This window comes from Leptosomus discolor, chromosome 7, assembly GCF_034619465.1.
Source record: "Leptosomus discolor isolate bLepDis1 chromosome 7, bLepDis1.hap2, whole genome shotgun sequence".
NCBI lineage: Eukaryota > Metazoa > Chordata > Aves > Leptosomiformes > Leptosomidae > Leptosomus > Leptosomus discolor.
This window is the reverse complement of record NC_141397.1, coordinates 54320016-54334529: the sequence shown is the minus strand read 5'-3', so window position 1 is coordinate 54334529 and position 14514 is coordinate 54320016. Positions and strand designations below refer to the sequence as shown.

General features: G+C 58.3%; 1 protein-coding gene across 1 annotated transcript; it reads left to right on the top strand.

Moving 5' to 3' along the window:
* Positions 1-10299: 10299 nt before the first annotated feature.
* On the top strand, positions 10300-12718 carry SLC51A (solute carrier family 51 member A). The gene is made up of 9 exons (XM_009962099.2): positions 10300-10355; positions 10557-10651; positions 11059-11213; positions 11323-11396; positions 11478-11636; positions 11770-11881; positions 12004-12150; positions 12352-12457; positions 12582-12718. Exons 1-9 carry the CDS (start codon positions 10321-10323, stop codon positions 12716-12718), a joined length of 1020 nt encoding a protein of 339 aa, XP_009960401.1. The 5' UTR covers positions 10300-10320.
* Positions 12719-14514: the final 1796 nt, after the last annotated feature.

The following is a 14514-nucleotide window of genomic DNA, read 5'->3' as shown; positions in this document are numbered from 1 at the left end:
AATCCTAGAAAGTCAGGGATGCCATCCACAATTTGTGGTGTTTCTAGAAGCCCACGTAGCTAGAAGGAACTGTGACTGTTACCCAACAGCCTTGGAAAGCTGAGCTCTAAGGAATGCCTGGATGGAGCCATGAAAGGGCATGAAGACACGGTAAGAGGGGTCAGCTTTGTATGCTGGACATCTGCCTGCCCTAGGGGCCCTGCAGTACCTGCTGTATCTCTTTAGCAGGATCAGTCCTGCAAGAGTCCCTCTCTGCTCACTCCTGTGCTCCCAAAAGGGCCTGGGAAGGGGCTGGAAAGCCCGGGAAAGTTTTGCCTTTGATTCACTCTGCCCATGCAGCTGCCTTTGGATAAATTATGGACAGCCCGAGCCTGCTTGGTGGGAACCACCCTCTGTGATAAGGGCACATGTTGACTCATGAGATTAGACCCGTCCACTGCTTTGTGTTTTTATAGAGTGCATTTATTGCAAAAGAGCAGCCTAAGGGACAAAGGAAAAAAAAAAGAACCAACATAAAGAAGAAGCCAGCACCCTGTGCAGCCTTGCAGGCTCTTCAGGGAAAAGGTGTCCCCAAGAGGGCTGGATGATGCTTCTGCTCTTGGGAAGAGGCTGTACCCTGCAGGCGCTGGCCCCAGGCATCCGGCGAGCAGCAGGCTAAGCCAGTGCCTCTTCTGTGGGTTTTTGATTGCAGGGCTCTCCTGGCCTCGGTGGCTTTTCTGCTTTTGAAGCCATTGTCAGGATAATTAAACGCTCCCAGGCAGGTGCCAGAGCCTTTTACAATGCTTTGTCTTGTCCGCCTGCTGGCAAAGCCTTGTTTTAGGGCGGATTAATCTCTCACAGCAATATCTGAAAGCAAAGACAGGGCTTTAATTGGGGTGGGATTAGCACAAGGCAGGCTGAGCAGGGAAAGCAGGAGCCTTTTTGCTACCTGCTAATTGTCCCTTATCTGCACTGGCAGCCCCTGCGACACCTGCCCGTGGCTGCCTGTGTGCCAGCTTTGTGCCACAGGGGCCCAGGTGATGCCATATGCCTCGTAGGCTTATTTACGGAGCTGAGGGTGAGATGTGGTGCTCAAACCAGGGGAGCTTGGTCTGTCTCCGACAGTCAGAGGGCTCGGGATGCTTTCAGCACTCAGGGGGTCATGCCTTTCCCCTGGGCTTGTTGCGGGGTCCCAGGGGCTGAGCTGAAACCCGTGAGCTGTGGTTTGCAGCCAGCCCCTGCCCCCGGGCGCAGGCAGGCAGCGGCAGGGTTGGTTTAAATATGAGCCAAGGTATCGTTTTCCTCGGGGCACGTGAAGCAGGTCAGCACCTCAATGGCAAATCTCCCAGGAGGTGTGTGCCTGGAGAAGGGTTATGACTCTCCCAGCTCTTGGAAACAAGAGATAAGCAGCCTGGTGACCTTCTCATCGCTGCTGGTCTGCCCTGCAACAGCCTCCCAGCCCCGACGGATGCTGTCCTCCCATGTCCCCTTCCAAGGGACAGAGTGCCAAAGGCAAATGTCCATCCATTGTGGGCTATATGGAGGCACAACCTTGCCCGTCCCCTCCTGTTTTGGCATGCCTTTGGGATGCACACATGACAGGGCTGGGCCCCTGCTTGGTGGGAAAAGATGACTTTACCTTAGGGGAAAAAACCCTGTCAGTCAGTTTGTATTTTTGTCTCGATGTGGCCTGAAAGTCGAAGCCTTTCCTGCAGCTAAAAAAACTCTCTGGTCAAGCCAATGGAAACAACCTTTCCTGCTCCCTTCCCCGCTTCCCCAGTGAAGAGCAGGCTGGTATTTGCTCTTACCTCCTGACTTTTAGTCATCCTTGGCCTGTAAAGGAATGGTCAGCAGGGACTGTTTCCAGCACCAGCCTCTCCTTTAGCTCTGCCTGGCTCAGTCTGTCCACAAGAAGTGCCCGGAGGGGCTGCTGAGCCCACTGTGCTGGTGCAGGCACCCACCCTGGCTCCCTGCTTAGCTAAGTGCAGTTAGCTAGGGTGCAGTTGTGGATTTTGTTGGGTGCAATTACGCCTCTCTAGAGAAAGCACCTTTCTTTGCCTGTGCATGTCCCAGCAGCTTTTACACATCCTCCAGATGTGAATTTGGAGGTTTTATTTATTACCCTGTGATGCAAAAGGGGCAAAGGGGCATGTGGTAATGTGCATCTCTCTGGAGGAACTAGTACTGCTCCAGCCCTCCCTCCCCTTCTCATCCTCACCGTAGGAGCCTGGGGGGTGAAACACCTTGTCCCTTCACTTTATCCCTCAGCAGGGACTTGGGGGAAGAAGTGAGACCCAGGAGAGAGACTTGGCCAGGGCTGAGCATTGCTTTGCTGTCAGCAAGCAAGAGCCGGTGATGCTGGGTCCTCAGCACTCTCTGCCTTGGCTCCCTGCACCCCATAGGGTGCTGCAACGACAGGCGTGGGTGCCAGCCAGGCAGACAAAACCACATGCACCAACACATCTATGTCTCAAGTATGGGCACACACACACGTACGCTTCTATCCCCACGCACATCTGACACAGGTGTCCACGTGCGTGTCACCACCTCTGCAGGCATGTCCATACCCTCCTGCCCGTCTGCCTGCCAAAGCAAGAGGGAGTGGTCAGCAGGGCAGGAGCACTTGCCTGGCACCCTGGTGTGGATCTGGCACCAGTGGAGGCGACAGGAAGGGAAAGAAGGTGTTTTTCTTGGTTCCACTGAGCTGCATTCAAGGGTGCTTTCCACCCCACCACCTGCAATAGAAGGTAGCATCCCTTGGGGACAGCCTTGACCCGCTGAGGAAGACCCATTGAGGGCCAAAGGCTGGGGCCAGCATGTGGGTGTTGCGGAGCTGGGAGGGCTCAGGGCCATCAGGGGAGCAGCACCCCCTTCCACAAACACACCACGTCTCTGTTGGCTCTCTGGGAAAATATTTGTCTATCTGAGGCAGGGCTTTTTAAAAGCCTCAGCATTTTCACCTGCAAGCTTCTTGCAGGAGACAGACAAGTATGAAAATAAAACTCCAACCAAAGCAAACGCTGCAGCCCACACTGAGTGTGTTTTTACCTCACCATTCTCAAAAAGCAAACATCCGCAGTGACGTGCAATATTTTAGGTGGCTATAGCAGAAAAAAGCCCCTCTGCTTTTCAAACAAGGTGTCTTTTCATTCAGAGGTTGGCAGTGGCTCTGAGAAACTGGTGGTGTTTTACCAGGACACCCACTGGAAACGCAGACATTGCCTTACAGCAGCAAAACCTTTCTTTGCATCAGAAGCCTCGGAGTGAGGAGGAAGCAGCGCCCGAGGGTGTTGACTGAGGTATTTCCGCAGGATCCCCCCATCCGGGTTGGGGACCTCCGACTGTTCGTCCCCTTTGAAGGAGACAAAGTCCCCGCCATGCCGAGCGCCCCAGCTTGGTCGCTTCCGCTCTGGCCAAGCACAGCACTGTTGGACGTGGGGCTGCTGAGAGGAAAAGCAAACAGAAAGACGTCCAGAAGGGCTGGGCAGAAGTTGGGGGTGTTATCGGGTGCCCCATCTGCACGGTTCTGTTCAAAAGGGAGGAGAAGGCTGGAGCCATCAAAGCTGCTCTGATGGCCTCAGTCCAGATGGGAGAAGGATTTCATCCAGCTTCTGTTGGGCTTCTTCCCACTCATGGTGGGCTTCCCTTCCTCCCACGCCAGGGACAAGTCCCACCATCCTCCTCCTGTCCTCCAGCTGGGAGACAGACCCTCCTATTGACAGTAACAAGACGCTGGGCATTGCAGAGGGCAGCACCCTGCCCTGGGCATCCCCTTTGGTCACCTTTAGGGCTGGAGGAACCCTTGGGCAGAAGTCCCCTGGGAGCACTGGTTTGGAAGCGTGATTGAGGCTACAGCTTGGGCGATAAGCTGTCCCCCGTAAGGACGAGCTGTTCCACTCTTGAGGGCACACCCATCCCAGATCACTGAAGTTTATATACACTATATTACATCCTATACAGTCTATAAGGTCACGCACATATTTATAGATACGTGAATACGTTATGTATGGCTTTTCCATTAGTATATATTATAGCCCAACAGTCTCAGCAATTTTGGGAAGAGGCATTTTGCTGACATGAATACAGAGTTGGGCTGCTGAGTGCCTGCAAGCAGGTTCCCTGGGGGGTGACACCTCCAGGTGGTCTGGGACGGCTGTGGTGACACCCCCTGTTGTGCCAACACCCCATTTCTCTCCCCAGCCTGGCCCTGTGGCACAGGAGCCTGGTCAGGGTGGCAGCATCCATGGTGGCACCCAGACCTGCCCAGAGAGGGGGCAGGAGGGTCCCTGGAGAAGTCACCAGGGCTGTGTACAGGAGCTGGCCCCATGGCCATGGCTGGGCAGTGTTTCTGAGAGCCAGGGCAGGCAGCAAGAGGGGCACGGAAGGGTTTTGCCCACGCACCCTCTGCACCACTTCTGCCTCCTGAGAGGGCGAGGGAGGGGAGAATGAGACATCCGGGGGCTGGCTTTTCCGTGAAGTGGGGTGCTGTTCTAGTTAGCAAAAATCCCCAGCTCTCCTCTGTACTCCCGCCTGCGGTGGGGAACGGGTGACGCAGCCCTTGCTGGGGGTGACACCCTCAGCATGCTGCACGCCTCTGGTCTCGTCCTGCCATCACTGCCCCATGGTCACCTCACTGGTGTGCCCCACCACCTGTGGCCGGGCAGGGGGCTCAGGGCTGGTGTCCCTGGTGGGAATGATCCTTACGCTGTTGTGCTGGGAAAAGGGGATTTTCCCTGCCCAGGAGGGGAGGCTGAGGCCAGCAGCACTCCTACCCTGCCGAGCCCCTCCGAGGCCAGCATTTCTCCTGGTGACCTTGAGGCAGAGGCTGGAGAGAGCTGGCTGGCTCCAAGGGCAGCATGTCTGCCTCCGAAATGCCAGCTCAGCCTATAAATAACACTTGGCACGGGGCTTTCCCTGGGCACCGGAGTGATGAGAGACTGAGCCTTCTCTGCCCTCATGCCGTGGGGCTCTTGCCATGTCTTACAGATGGGGAAACTGAGGCACAGCACTCTGTCCTGCTGAGCGGGGTCCATGTCTCTGTGTCCTGGGACAGCGGTGACCGTGGATCCTTGACCCTGCCTCGCAGCGAGCACGTGATGCAGCCCTGTGGGTTTGCAGGGCACTGGGAGGTGTTTTCCAGTGACAGAGGGACTGCTCCCCACGGGGGAGGGGAGGATTTGAGGGGGGCTATTGCTCTGCCAGGGAGTCCACACCTTGTGCCACCCCAGCCGTGCCCTCAGGGGAGCTGGAGTGCCTTCACCTGCCCAGAGAAGGGGACGCAGAGGGGCCCGGTGTCTCACATCCCTGCAGTAGCCCCCCTGACCTCGTCGCTCGCTGCTCCCTCCCGGCCGTATCTCCCAGGGACAGCGGCTCCCGCCCCACCAGCTGCCCCTCGGGACAATCGGTGCGGAGCACGTGGGCCTTATCTGCGGGCCAGCCACAAGCAGGGCTCCTTGCCGTCCCTATCGGTGGGGCTCCAGACCTGGGGCTGAAGGGACCCAGCCCCATCCCTGCTGTGCTGGGGCCAGGGCTGGGGGCATTGCCATGGCTCCATGCTGACCGTTACAAGGGGATGCTCAAGGGGCCCGGGACCCCTCTCCAGCCCAGTGGCGAGCGTGACGCAGCTGGATTTGCAGGGGTCCAGCCAAGGCGGTTGTGGGTTGTGGAGGGGCGTGTGAAGGCAGATGGTGGCAGCAGTCTTGCATGACCGCCAGCAGGATCCAGCCCCCCCATCCACTCCCACCAAACTCTCAGCAGCGGTTTCCTCATCGGGGCGAAGCTTGTGGAGGCTGGGGGGGGTGGGGGGCAGATGGGGCCAGCACCCTGGGAAAGGCTTTCCTGTCCCTTTCACAAGTCTGGTTGACCTCCACATTTTATTTGTTTCTCTTGAGTTGTGCCCACCCTCCTGCTTCTGGCAACTCAGTGGGGTGCTGCTGGGACACTGGTGGGGTGGGGACACCACCTCTCCCCTAAACCCCTGGGGTGAGGGGTACCAGACCACTTGTGGTCAGAGTGTGGGCATCGCTATGACGAGGTGCCTGTGGAGTGCAGTTTCCCCCAGAGGTGGGTGCCAGGCATCCCCCCTTTGCCACAGGGTCCCATTGCTCTTAGGGTGCTGGTCCTGCCTGGCACAGGGACCAGGCAGAGTGAGGGATGTCCCTTGGGAGAGGGAGCATCCTGGGCACTCTGTCGTGCTGAGCAGGGTCCATGTCTCTGTGTCCTGGGACAGCGGTGACCGTGGATCACCAAAAGCTCAGGGTGAAGATCTTTATTGCCTCCCTGTCTGGCTGGACCACAGCCTGAGCTGGATGTGAGGTTCTCACTCCTCGGTGTCTCCCCCCATCCACCGTGGCCCCAGACTCTGTGTGGGAGAGGACAGCATGGAAAGGAAACCATTTTGGCCTCCTACCAGTTTCTGCCAGGGCTCTGAATGAGGATTTTTCCTTCCCTGCTATGCCCTGGCCATGGGGAAGCTGGTGATGGTCGGCTGGGAGCCTGTTGTGCCTGCTGGGGTCAGCCCCTTTGGCCATAACCACGGGGAATTAGAGACGGGTGGAAAACTGTCTAAAACATGTACAAATATTTGTATTTCTAGCGCTTTTCCAAGTATTGGGGAATGCTGATGAAGCAGAAGTGTGGGCGATGCAGGCACACCAAGAGGGTCTGTTTGGCTTTTTTTTTGGGGGGCAGGATTTCAATGGTCAAACAATTTTGTTTAAAATAAAAAAGCTAACCAAGGAAAGGGGGAGATTTGCCAGTGTTGCTGTTAGCCCTTCTGTCAGCTCCTCAGGACAAAACAGCCACCCTGATGCCAAGAGGGCCATAAGCCTTCAAACCATCCTGGGCCGGTGGGTGCACGGCTTCTGTCTTGGTGCTCCATTTTCCTTCTCTGCTGAAGGGGTTTATGGCAGGAAAGGGGCTCCCCATGCCCAGTGCTGCTCTGCCCTGGAGCATCCTGGGGGTCTGGGGCTGAGGTCGAGCTGGTGGGACTTGCCTGGAGCCTTGTGTTGTCCCCCACTATCCTGCCATTGCCAGGGGTTGCTTACCTGATGGTGGCTCTTGCCTGTCCTGCTGGTTTTTGGCTGTGGTAGCAGCCTGTGTGGAGGAGGGTGACTGGGGGAGAAGTGTGGCCATGGACCCTGGTGGCCCCAGGATCACCCATCCTAAGCATGGACAGGGGGTGGAATAAGGGGAGAATTTAGGGGTTGGTGCCCCCTCCCTGGCAGTGTTCAAGACCAGGCTGGATGGAGCCTTGAGCAACCTGGTCTAGTGGGAGGTGTCCCTGCCATGGCAGGGGGCTTAGAACTAGATGATCTTGGCGGTCCCTTCCAACCCAAACCTTTCTATGATTCTATGATATGATATGACCCTGGGCTGCCCCATCCTGCTGCATTTGCCCTCTTCAGATCCGCCTCCGCCAGCTCCCAGGGCAGGTCAGAGCAAGCAAGTGGCAGGCACGTCCCATCCTGCCAGCGCAGGAAGGCTCAGGGCTGTGGGCTGCAGGGGTGAAAGCCCTCTGTGCCCCGGGGGGGCAGCTCTGGGGTGGTGACACCCAGCCCCACAGCATGCTGTCTACAGCTGGACGGTGTGACGGATGTGTCGTTGCCCCACGCGGGGTGGGACAGGATGCACTTGGGCACAGTGGTGGGGCTGGGGGCTCAGTGCAGGTGGTGGTGGGTCAGTGCTGCTGGGTGTCACCGGTGCATCGGGCACCAAAAGGGGGTGGAGAGGTGAGCGTGTGTGCAGTGATGGAGCACCCCATGCACGTGTGCGCGTGCATGGTGGGACCAACTCATGCAGAGCATTGATGCCCTCTGCTCTGGGCTTGAGGTCCAGCCATGTCCTGCATCCCCCTCCTGGGCTGGCAGGTTGCTCCATGCCCCGCAGCCATAGCTGGCACCTTGGGGTGTGCTGTGCTCAGGGGACCAAGGGGATCCAGGGCTCAATCAGGCTCTGGTAGAGAGTGACAAGGACAGTCATCATGATGCTGGAGCAGTGAGTTAGGGACAAACAGACATAGGTGTGCTGGGCAAGGGGACCACTGTATGCCCCCGTGCAGCGGGCACCCATGGGTGGTGCTGGCCCCGAGGCTACGTGCAGGCAGGGGAATAGGCTCCTGCACGTGACAACCTGGGCAGTGCAGCACATGTATGCGCATGTTGGGGCAGGGCTCTGCCTCCCCGGGCGGAGGATACGTGCAGATCGTCGTCGTGGTGATGGACCACAGAGGGACCATGAACATCAGGTAGATGAGTCAGGACAGCAGGACTGCCATGATGTAGCCCATGGTGACTATCATGAAGAAGCAGATGTAGCAGCTGTTGTAGGAGCTGATGTCTTTCTTGTGTCCCCCCCCAGCGCCAGGACCAGCCCCTGGGTCCACCCCACCATGAAGCAGCTCCTGTTCCCCTGTCACCCCACATAACTGGAGGAGCAGGACCAAGCTGGTGAGAGCCAAGAGGAAGAGGATGGTTGTGGAGCTGGGGACCGGCAGTGCAATGAGCAGATCCACTCACCCTCATCTACAAGTATGGGAACAGGGAGGACAGGGCCAAGATCAGGCCCTGGGTCTCCCATGGGAGAGGCAGAGAGCAGGCAGAGAGCCTTGGGGTGCTCAGCCCCAGGGGCTGCTGGAGCTGGTGGTGGTGGGGAGGAGGACACAGATCCAGACTGTTTGAGCTGATGCCTGGATCTAATGTCTTGAGGACACTGGTGTGAAAGAGCAGCTTTGCTGCCCCATGTCCCCAGGATGGGGCTTTGCCAGCATCTGTAGGGCCACTTACAGGAAGAAGACCAGCAAGCTCAGGCACATGAAGGCGCTGAGATGAAGGAGGCTGAGAAGCTCCACAGTGGGCCGGGCAGCTGCAGAGCCCTGGCCTCGCAGGATGAACGGCATCCTGCTCCCACCGCAGGGTTCACGGGACCCATTTGGGGTGCCACTCTGGTTTCAGCGGGAGCCCGCTGCCAGAGGGGCAAAGGGTGGGGGAATTATCCCGAAAACTGGGATCTTTCACCTGGTGTGCAAAGCACACAGGGTCGAGGTATTTCTTTCTTTACAGGTTTGCGCAAAGCTGGAAGTTAGGTGGTATTCCACAAAGGTAGCTTAACTCAGTGCGGGAGCCATAGCCTGTTTGTCTTGATACACTCTTACAAAAAAGCCGCCCAAGTTTACACTCGAGTTCGATTGATTCTTGCTTTGCCCATCTCTGTGTAATGTCACAGCACTCTTGTAATTTACAGCGCTTTCTCAGAGAGGGGTGGGCAATAGTGATAGGGGGTTCAGTTGAGTCAGTCGGTGGTTGCGATCTCCCCCAGCTACTGCAGATCTTGCTGATTTCGTGTTTCTTGGATAATCATCCATCTTTTGGGTCTTCTGAGGCAGGACGTTCCCTTCTCACCAGTCTTTCATTTTTTCCTCAAGGATGCAGTTGCTAGTGAGGCACGCGTTATTTATATAAATTAACCTGACCTATACAGTAGGACCATTTATCAGAGGCTCAAACGTCCCCGGGGAACCAATACGAATCAGTGCTCATTTTCCTTGGGGTGCTGGGAAGGATACCAGGAGCCGTGGGCACCCCTGGAACCCACGAGGGTGCTGGGATCCATCCAGGATAAGGATACGCTGCTCCCCACGCCTACTGCCCCAGCTCCCCACTCAGGGTGCCCCCTCCAGCCCTCTGTCCCCCTCTCCAGGCCTGGGCTCTGCTTCTGTCCCAGGAGGCCGGGGTGCTGAGCGTTGGGCCAGCCCTGCCCTCTAGCGTCGTGGGAGCTGCTCTCAGCAGAGCTCAGCCCCAGGCTGCTGGGAGCTGAGCCACTGCAAACTCCTCACGCCGCCCGCAGAGCCATGCAGGGTCTGGCAGGCTTCCCACCGCCCTGCAACACCACCTCCCGCCCAGCCACCGCTGCTGAGGGGACACGAGGGTGCCTCCACGGCACCACGGGGACTTCCAGCACCGCAAGCCCATCTCTGGGCTGCCCAAGGGGGTGCATAGGCAACGTCACCCCAGCACAGGTGCCCTGCTCCCCAAGATTTGGGGACGCGCAGGCGCGTCAGCATGGGTGACAACCGCCTCCCCCGGCACTCTGGGTCAATAACCGGGTGGCCGAGGCCCTTGGTGGGGCTGGGACAGCGTAGGGGCATGCCAATGGGCTCCCACAGCAGCAGGAGAGGGAGGGAAGCGCTGGAAGCTGCTGGTTAAACTGGAACGAGGCACAGCGGCTTCTGCGCAGTCCCTGCCCTGGGGACTCTGACCCTACGGGCTGTCGAGGGCAGCCGAGGCAGGGAGTGCCGAGCAGCCCTGCAGCCGCTGAGACGGAGCCAGGGAGGAGCAGAGCAGGATGGACCCCACCATGGAGCTGGCAGAGGACCGCAGGTGGGTGTCAGGGACCCTCATGCTGCTTTACAGCCAGGCAAATCCAACCTTTTGGAGCAGGGTTTTGAGTTATTCCCTCTGGGAAGGAAGGGATGCGTTTGGGGGTGAGGCAAGCCAGCCAGGGGACCCTGGGGACCCTGCAGGGCTGGGTGCCCCCATGTCCCCACCAGCCCTGTGCAGCACTCCCCTTCTTCTCCGCAGGTTTCCCCGCCCGTTGGTGGAGATGCTGATCCGGAACTTCAGCGTGCCGGCAGCCTGCTTCTCCCTGCCACCCACCTCCCGGCAGCTGCTGCAGCGTAGGTTGGGGGACTGGGTGGGGAACTGGGGGGGAATGACCCTCCTCTTGGTACTACTAGTGGGAGCAGGAGAGGGATGAAGGAGGTCGGGTGGCTGTGATGGGTGCAGGCAGAGAGCAGCCCCGAGGAAGGGCAAGGCAGCAGGGTGCTGCTGGGGTTTCAGCCTTCCACCCCATAGCCCTGCCTGTGGGGATGGGGGCAGCCCAGGGAGGGCCAGCACTGGGGCAAGTGACATGGGACATGGAAGCAAGCAGGACAGAAGCATCAGCTCTGGCACAGCCAGATGTGTAGAGGGCAACAGGCTTCCCAGACCTGTGGAGTGGTGGATCAGCTGGCAGCTCCCTGCCATGGTGGCCCCAATAGGGGACAGGACGGGATGGGGACAGCTTCTTACCCTTCCTCGGCAGAGCTGGACATGGCCCAACTCACCATCATGGGCCTCGCCACCATCATGACACTGCTGTCGGTCGCAATCTTTGTGGAAGAGGCTTTCTACCTCATCCGCAAGATCCGCTGCCCCATCAAGATGAAGACCCTCTGCTGGAGCAGCTCAGCCCCTACGGTGAGCTGGGGTGGTGGTGGGCATCACCCCAGGGCACCAGGGCCACCCAAGGGGTGCCAGCCAACAGGAGGGGGGGAGTGGCAGTGTGCCAAGCTCGTGTCTCACCCAGGTTGTGTCCGTGGTCAGCTGCTTTGGGCTGTGGATCCCGCGCTCCATGATGGTGGTGGAGATGGCTACCACGACGTGAGTATCACCTACCCCGGGGCAGGGGCACCAGGAAGCTCACAGGGCCTGACCTGCTGTCCTCCTCCTCGTCCTCCCCAGGTACTTTGCCATCTGCTTCTGCCTCATGATGCTTGTCATGGTGGAGGGCTTTGGGGGGAAGGAAGCAGTGCTCAGCATCCTGAAGGACGTGCCCATGGTGGTCAGCACCGGGCCTTGCTGCTGCTGCTGTCCCTGCCTGCCCCGAATCACCATGAGCAAGTAAGGGAGAGCCAGGGTAACCCCCAGCCCCTGGGGAGGCCTTTCACCCCCTGCTTCTGGTGAGGTGGAAGAGAAGTCTCTGGGCAGGGGCTCAGGGACCTCAGGGTGCTACCTGTCTCTCTCGCTGTGCCAGGAAGAAGCTTCAACTGCTGATGCTGGGGACTTTCCAGTACGCCTTCTGCAAGGTGGTCGCCGTCTTTCTGGGGCTGGTGCTGGCCACCGACGGGAACTACAACCCTGCTGACGTGAGTGCCAGGGCACAGGGATGGGCAGGGTGACCTCCTGGACAGGGAGCCGCCACCAGCCCTCACCTTGTCCAGCTGCTTTGTCAGCCCTGGCACATATTCTCTGTGTGCCCCCACCCCAGATCTCGGCGGAGAGCGTGGCCCTCTGGATCAACACCGTGGTCGGCGCCTCCACCCTCTTCGGGCTGTGGGCCCTGGGCATCCTCTTCCGGCAGGCCCGGCTGCACCTGACCGAGCAGAACATCAAGGCCAAGTTCTCCTGTTTCCAGGTGAGCGCCCCTCCTGCCTGGCTCCCCCCTAGGTGAGGCGCTCCTCTGGCATGAACAGGATGAGGCATCGCAGGGGGAGATGATGGGGCAGGAGCCGCTGGTGGGCGAGAGCCAGATCCAGCTGCGGGAGAGTGGGGAAGGTGAAGGGAAGGAGCCTGGCAGCGGCGCAGCCCCCACCACCTCAGGTGTTGGTGGTTGCAGGTCCTCCTCCTCCTAACGGCACTGCAGCCTGCCATCTTCAGCATCCTGGCCAACAACGGCAACATTGCCTGCTCGCCGCCCTTCTCCTCCAAGGCCAGGTCGCAGCGTAAGTTGGGAGATGGGGGAGTGGCATCGCACGCTCCCGGCCAAGCCCCTCCATCACATGGCAGGGCATGGGGAATGGGCACAGTGGATGAAAGCGGCTTTCAATGACCCTTCTCCTCTTCCAGAGATGAACATGCAGCTGCTGATCCCGCAAACCTTCATCTTGGCAGTGGTGACGCGGATGTACTACCGCAAGCAGGACGACAAGCCGGGCTACCAGCCGCTCAGCTTCACACCTGCAGGCACCAACGCCAAGGCGTGAGCAGGAGGGAGCACCTGGGGTGCCAAGGGGCAAAGTGAGGTGAGGGGCTAGTCTGCCCTGTACGACTATCTCCCCCTCCTCCAGCGCTGGGGAGCTGCTGGCAGCAGGGGAGGCAAGAGGGGGAAAGGGCATCTTGGCGTGGGGTGAAAGGGTCTGAAACTCAAAAAGCACAAGCCAAAGGGATCTGTGAAGCCGCCTCCAGCCCAGGGGGCTCTTGTCGGGCATTGAATAAAGATAAATTTGTACCTGAGTCTTGCATTGGTGACTGGGCTCAGATGATCTGCTGTGCAGGCTGGGTGGGAGAAGACTCCATGCAGGCGAACAAAGACGGAGCCTAGACCAGCACAGCCATGGCATGGGGTGCTGAACACCCAGCTGTGACACCAAACTCCGGCTGCTGCTGGCCAGGGTCTGATGGCCAAGGCAGTGCCAGTGGCATTTTCTCCTGAGACCTCTGGAGGGGTCTGGCCCATCCCTGGGGCACGTCCTCCACAGCAGTGGCTGCTCCTGAGAGCACAGCAAGAGCATCCACACCTGGCAGCCCGGGGCTAGGCAAAGGAAGGAGCCTTGAAGCACCTTCATTAACACAGGCAATTAGTTAATGTTGCCTTAACCATCCTTGCCCAGGATCTGCTTCAGTAGCAGTATCTGCTCTACGCCTACAACAGAGGTGGGAACGGACATCAGGAGCGACAATGACTTGCAGAAATCACTGGGAAATCTTTTGACCCCCACAGAAACATCTTCTCACTCAAACCACTGCTAAGATGGCAGCTGAGGAGACCACAACAGGAGCTGGCTGTGCTAGGATAGATGGCAGAAGGCATCTGGCACACACCGACTAAAATGACTTTGCATTTATTTGGCCAAATATAAGCCATAAATCGAACTCCAGAACAAGCCAGTGTGTGCACACAGATGCATATAGAGAAACCAGCACAGCACATACTGACCCAAAGAGCCAGCTCACAGCAGCCGCTGCTGCAGGGCTGGAGGTGACGGCAGGACTGGGCGACACAGAGTGGCCAGAGATGGGCAGCAGATGCCAAATCGCCAGCGCTAGGACCAGAGCCTGCTGTCCAGCACCACTGAAGCTTCCCCTGACCTGGTGCCCTCCCACTGGAATACCTCTGGCCAGCGTAACACGTTGGGGAAGCAGAGAGTCAGAAAGCCAAAGCTCCCAATTTTTATTTGATTGATCTATTTTGGGGAAAAAGCAAGTTTTCTGTCCCATGAGGAGGGGGGAAAAGTGACTCAGAGCTTTTTGCAGGTGGCTGTGTTCAAAATGAAACTGCTCAGCCGGAAGATGCACTGGTGATTCATTATCAGACTGCCAAATTTGACAGGCTCCTGGCAACAGTGCATGGGCATGACCAGCACGGCCTCCCAGGCACTAGCAGAAGCGCTGGGACCCAGCCACCTCATGGGTTTGTCAAGAAGCAACACTCAGACAAGCAGCAAAATATGGGACTTGTACCCCCCGCCCCGTCAGACCCAGCTCCTTACCTGTGGGCAGGTCGGAAACCCACACCTTTACACCAGGGAGCCCCTGGCAGCAAGGAGCAAGACACACGGTCAGTCCCACCAGTCACCGCTACTGCCAAGTGTATTCGCTGCTCCAGCACCTGCCCCTCTCTAGTTAGAAGAACGGGACTGCAGAATAAAGCCCCAATCCTCTATAAAATGCACAAAATTATGTCAGTGCAGGTGCGTGCCCTAATTTTCTCAAGGGATTAAAGACCTTCTCCTACAGCTCTAAGCAATATGCTGTTTTAAGTGCCAGGCTCTTCATGTCT

Coding starts and splice junctions, on each gene's coding strand:
- SLC51A (XM_009962099.2), top strand. CDS start 10,321: ATGGACCCCACCATGGAGCTGGCAGAGGACCGCAG. Junction 11,637..11,769: donor CCCCGAATCACCATGAGCAA/GTAAGGGAGAGC, acceptor TCGCTGTGCCAG/GAAGAAGCTTCAACTGCTGA. Junction 12,458..12,581: donor CTCCAAGGCCAGGTCGCAGC/GTAAGTTGGGAG, acceptor CTCCTCTTCCAG/AGATGAACATGCAGCTGCTG.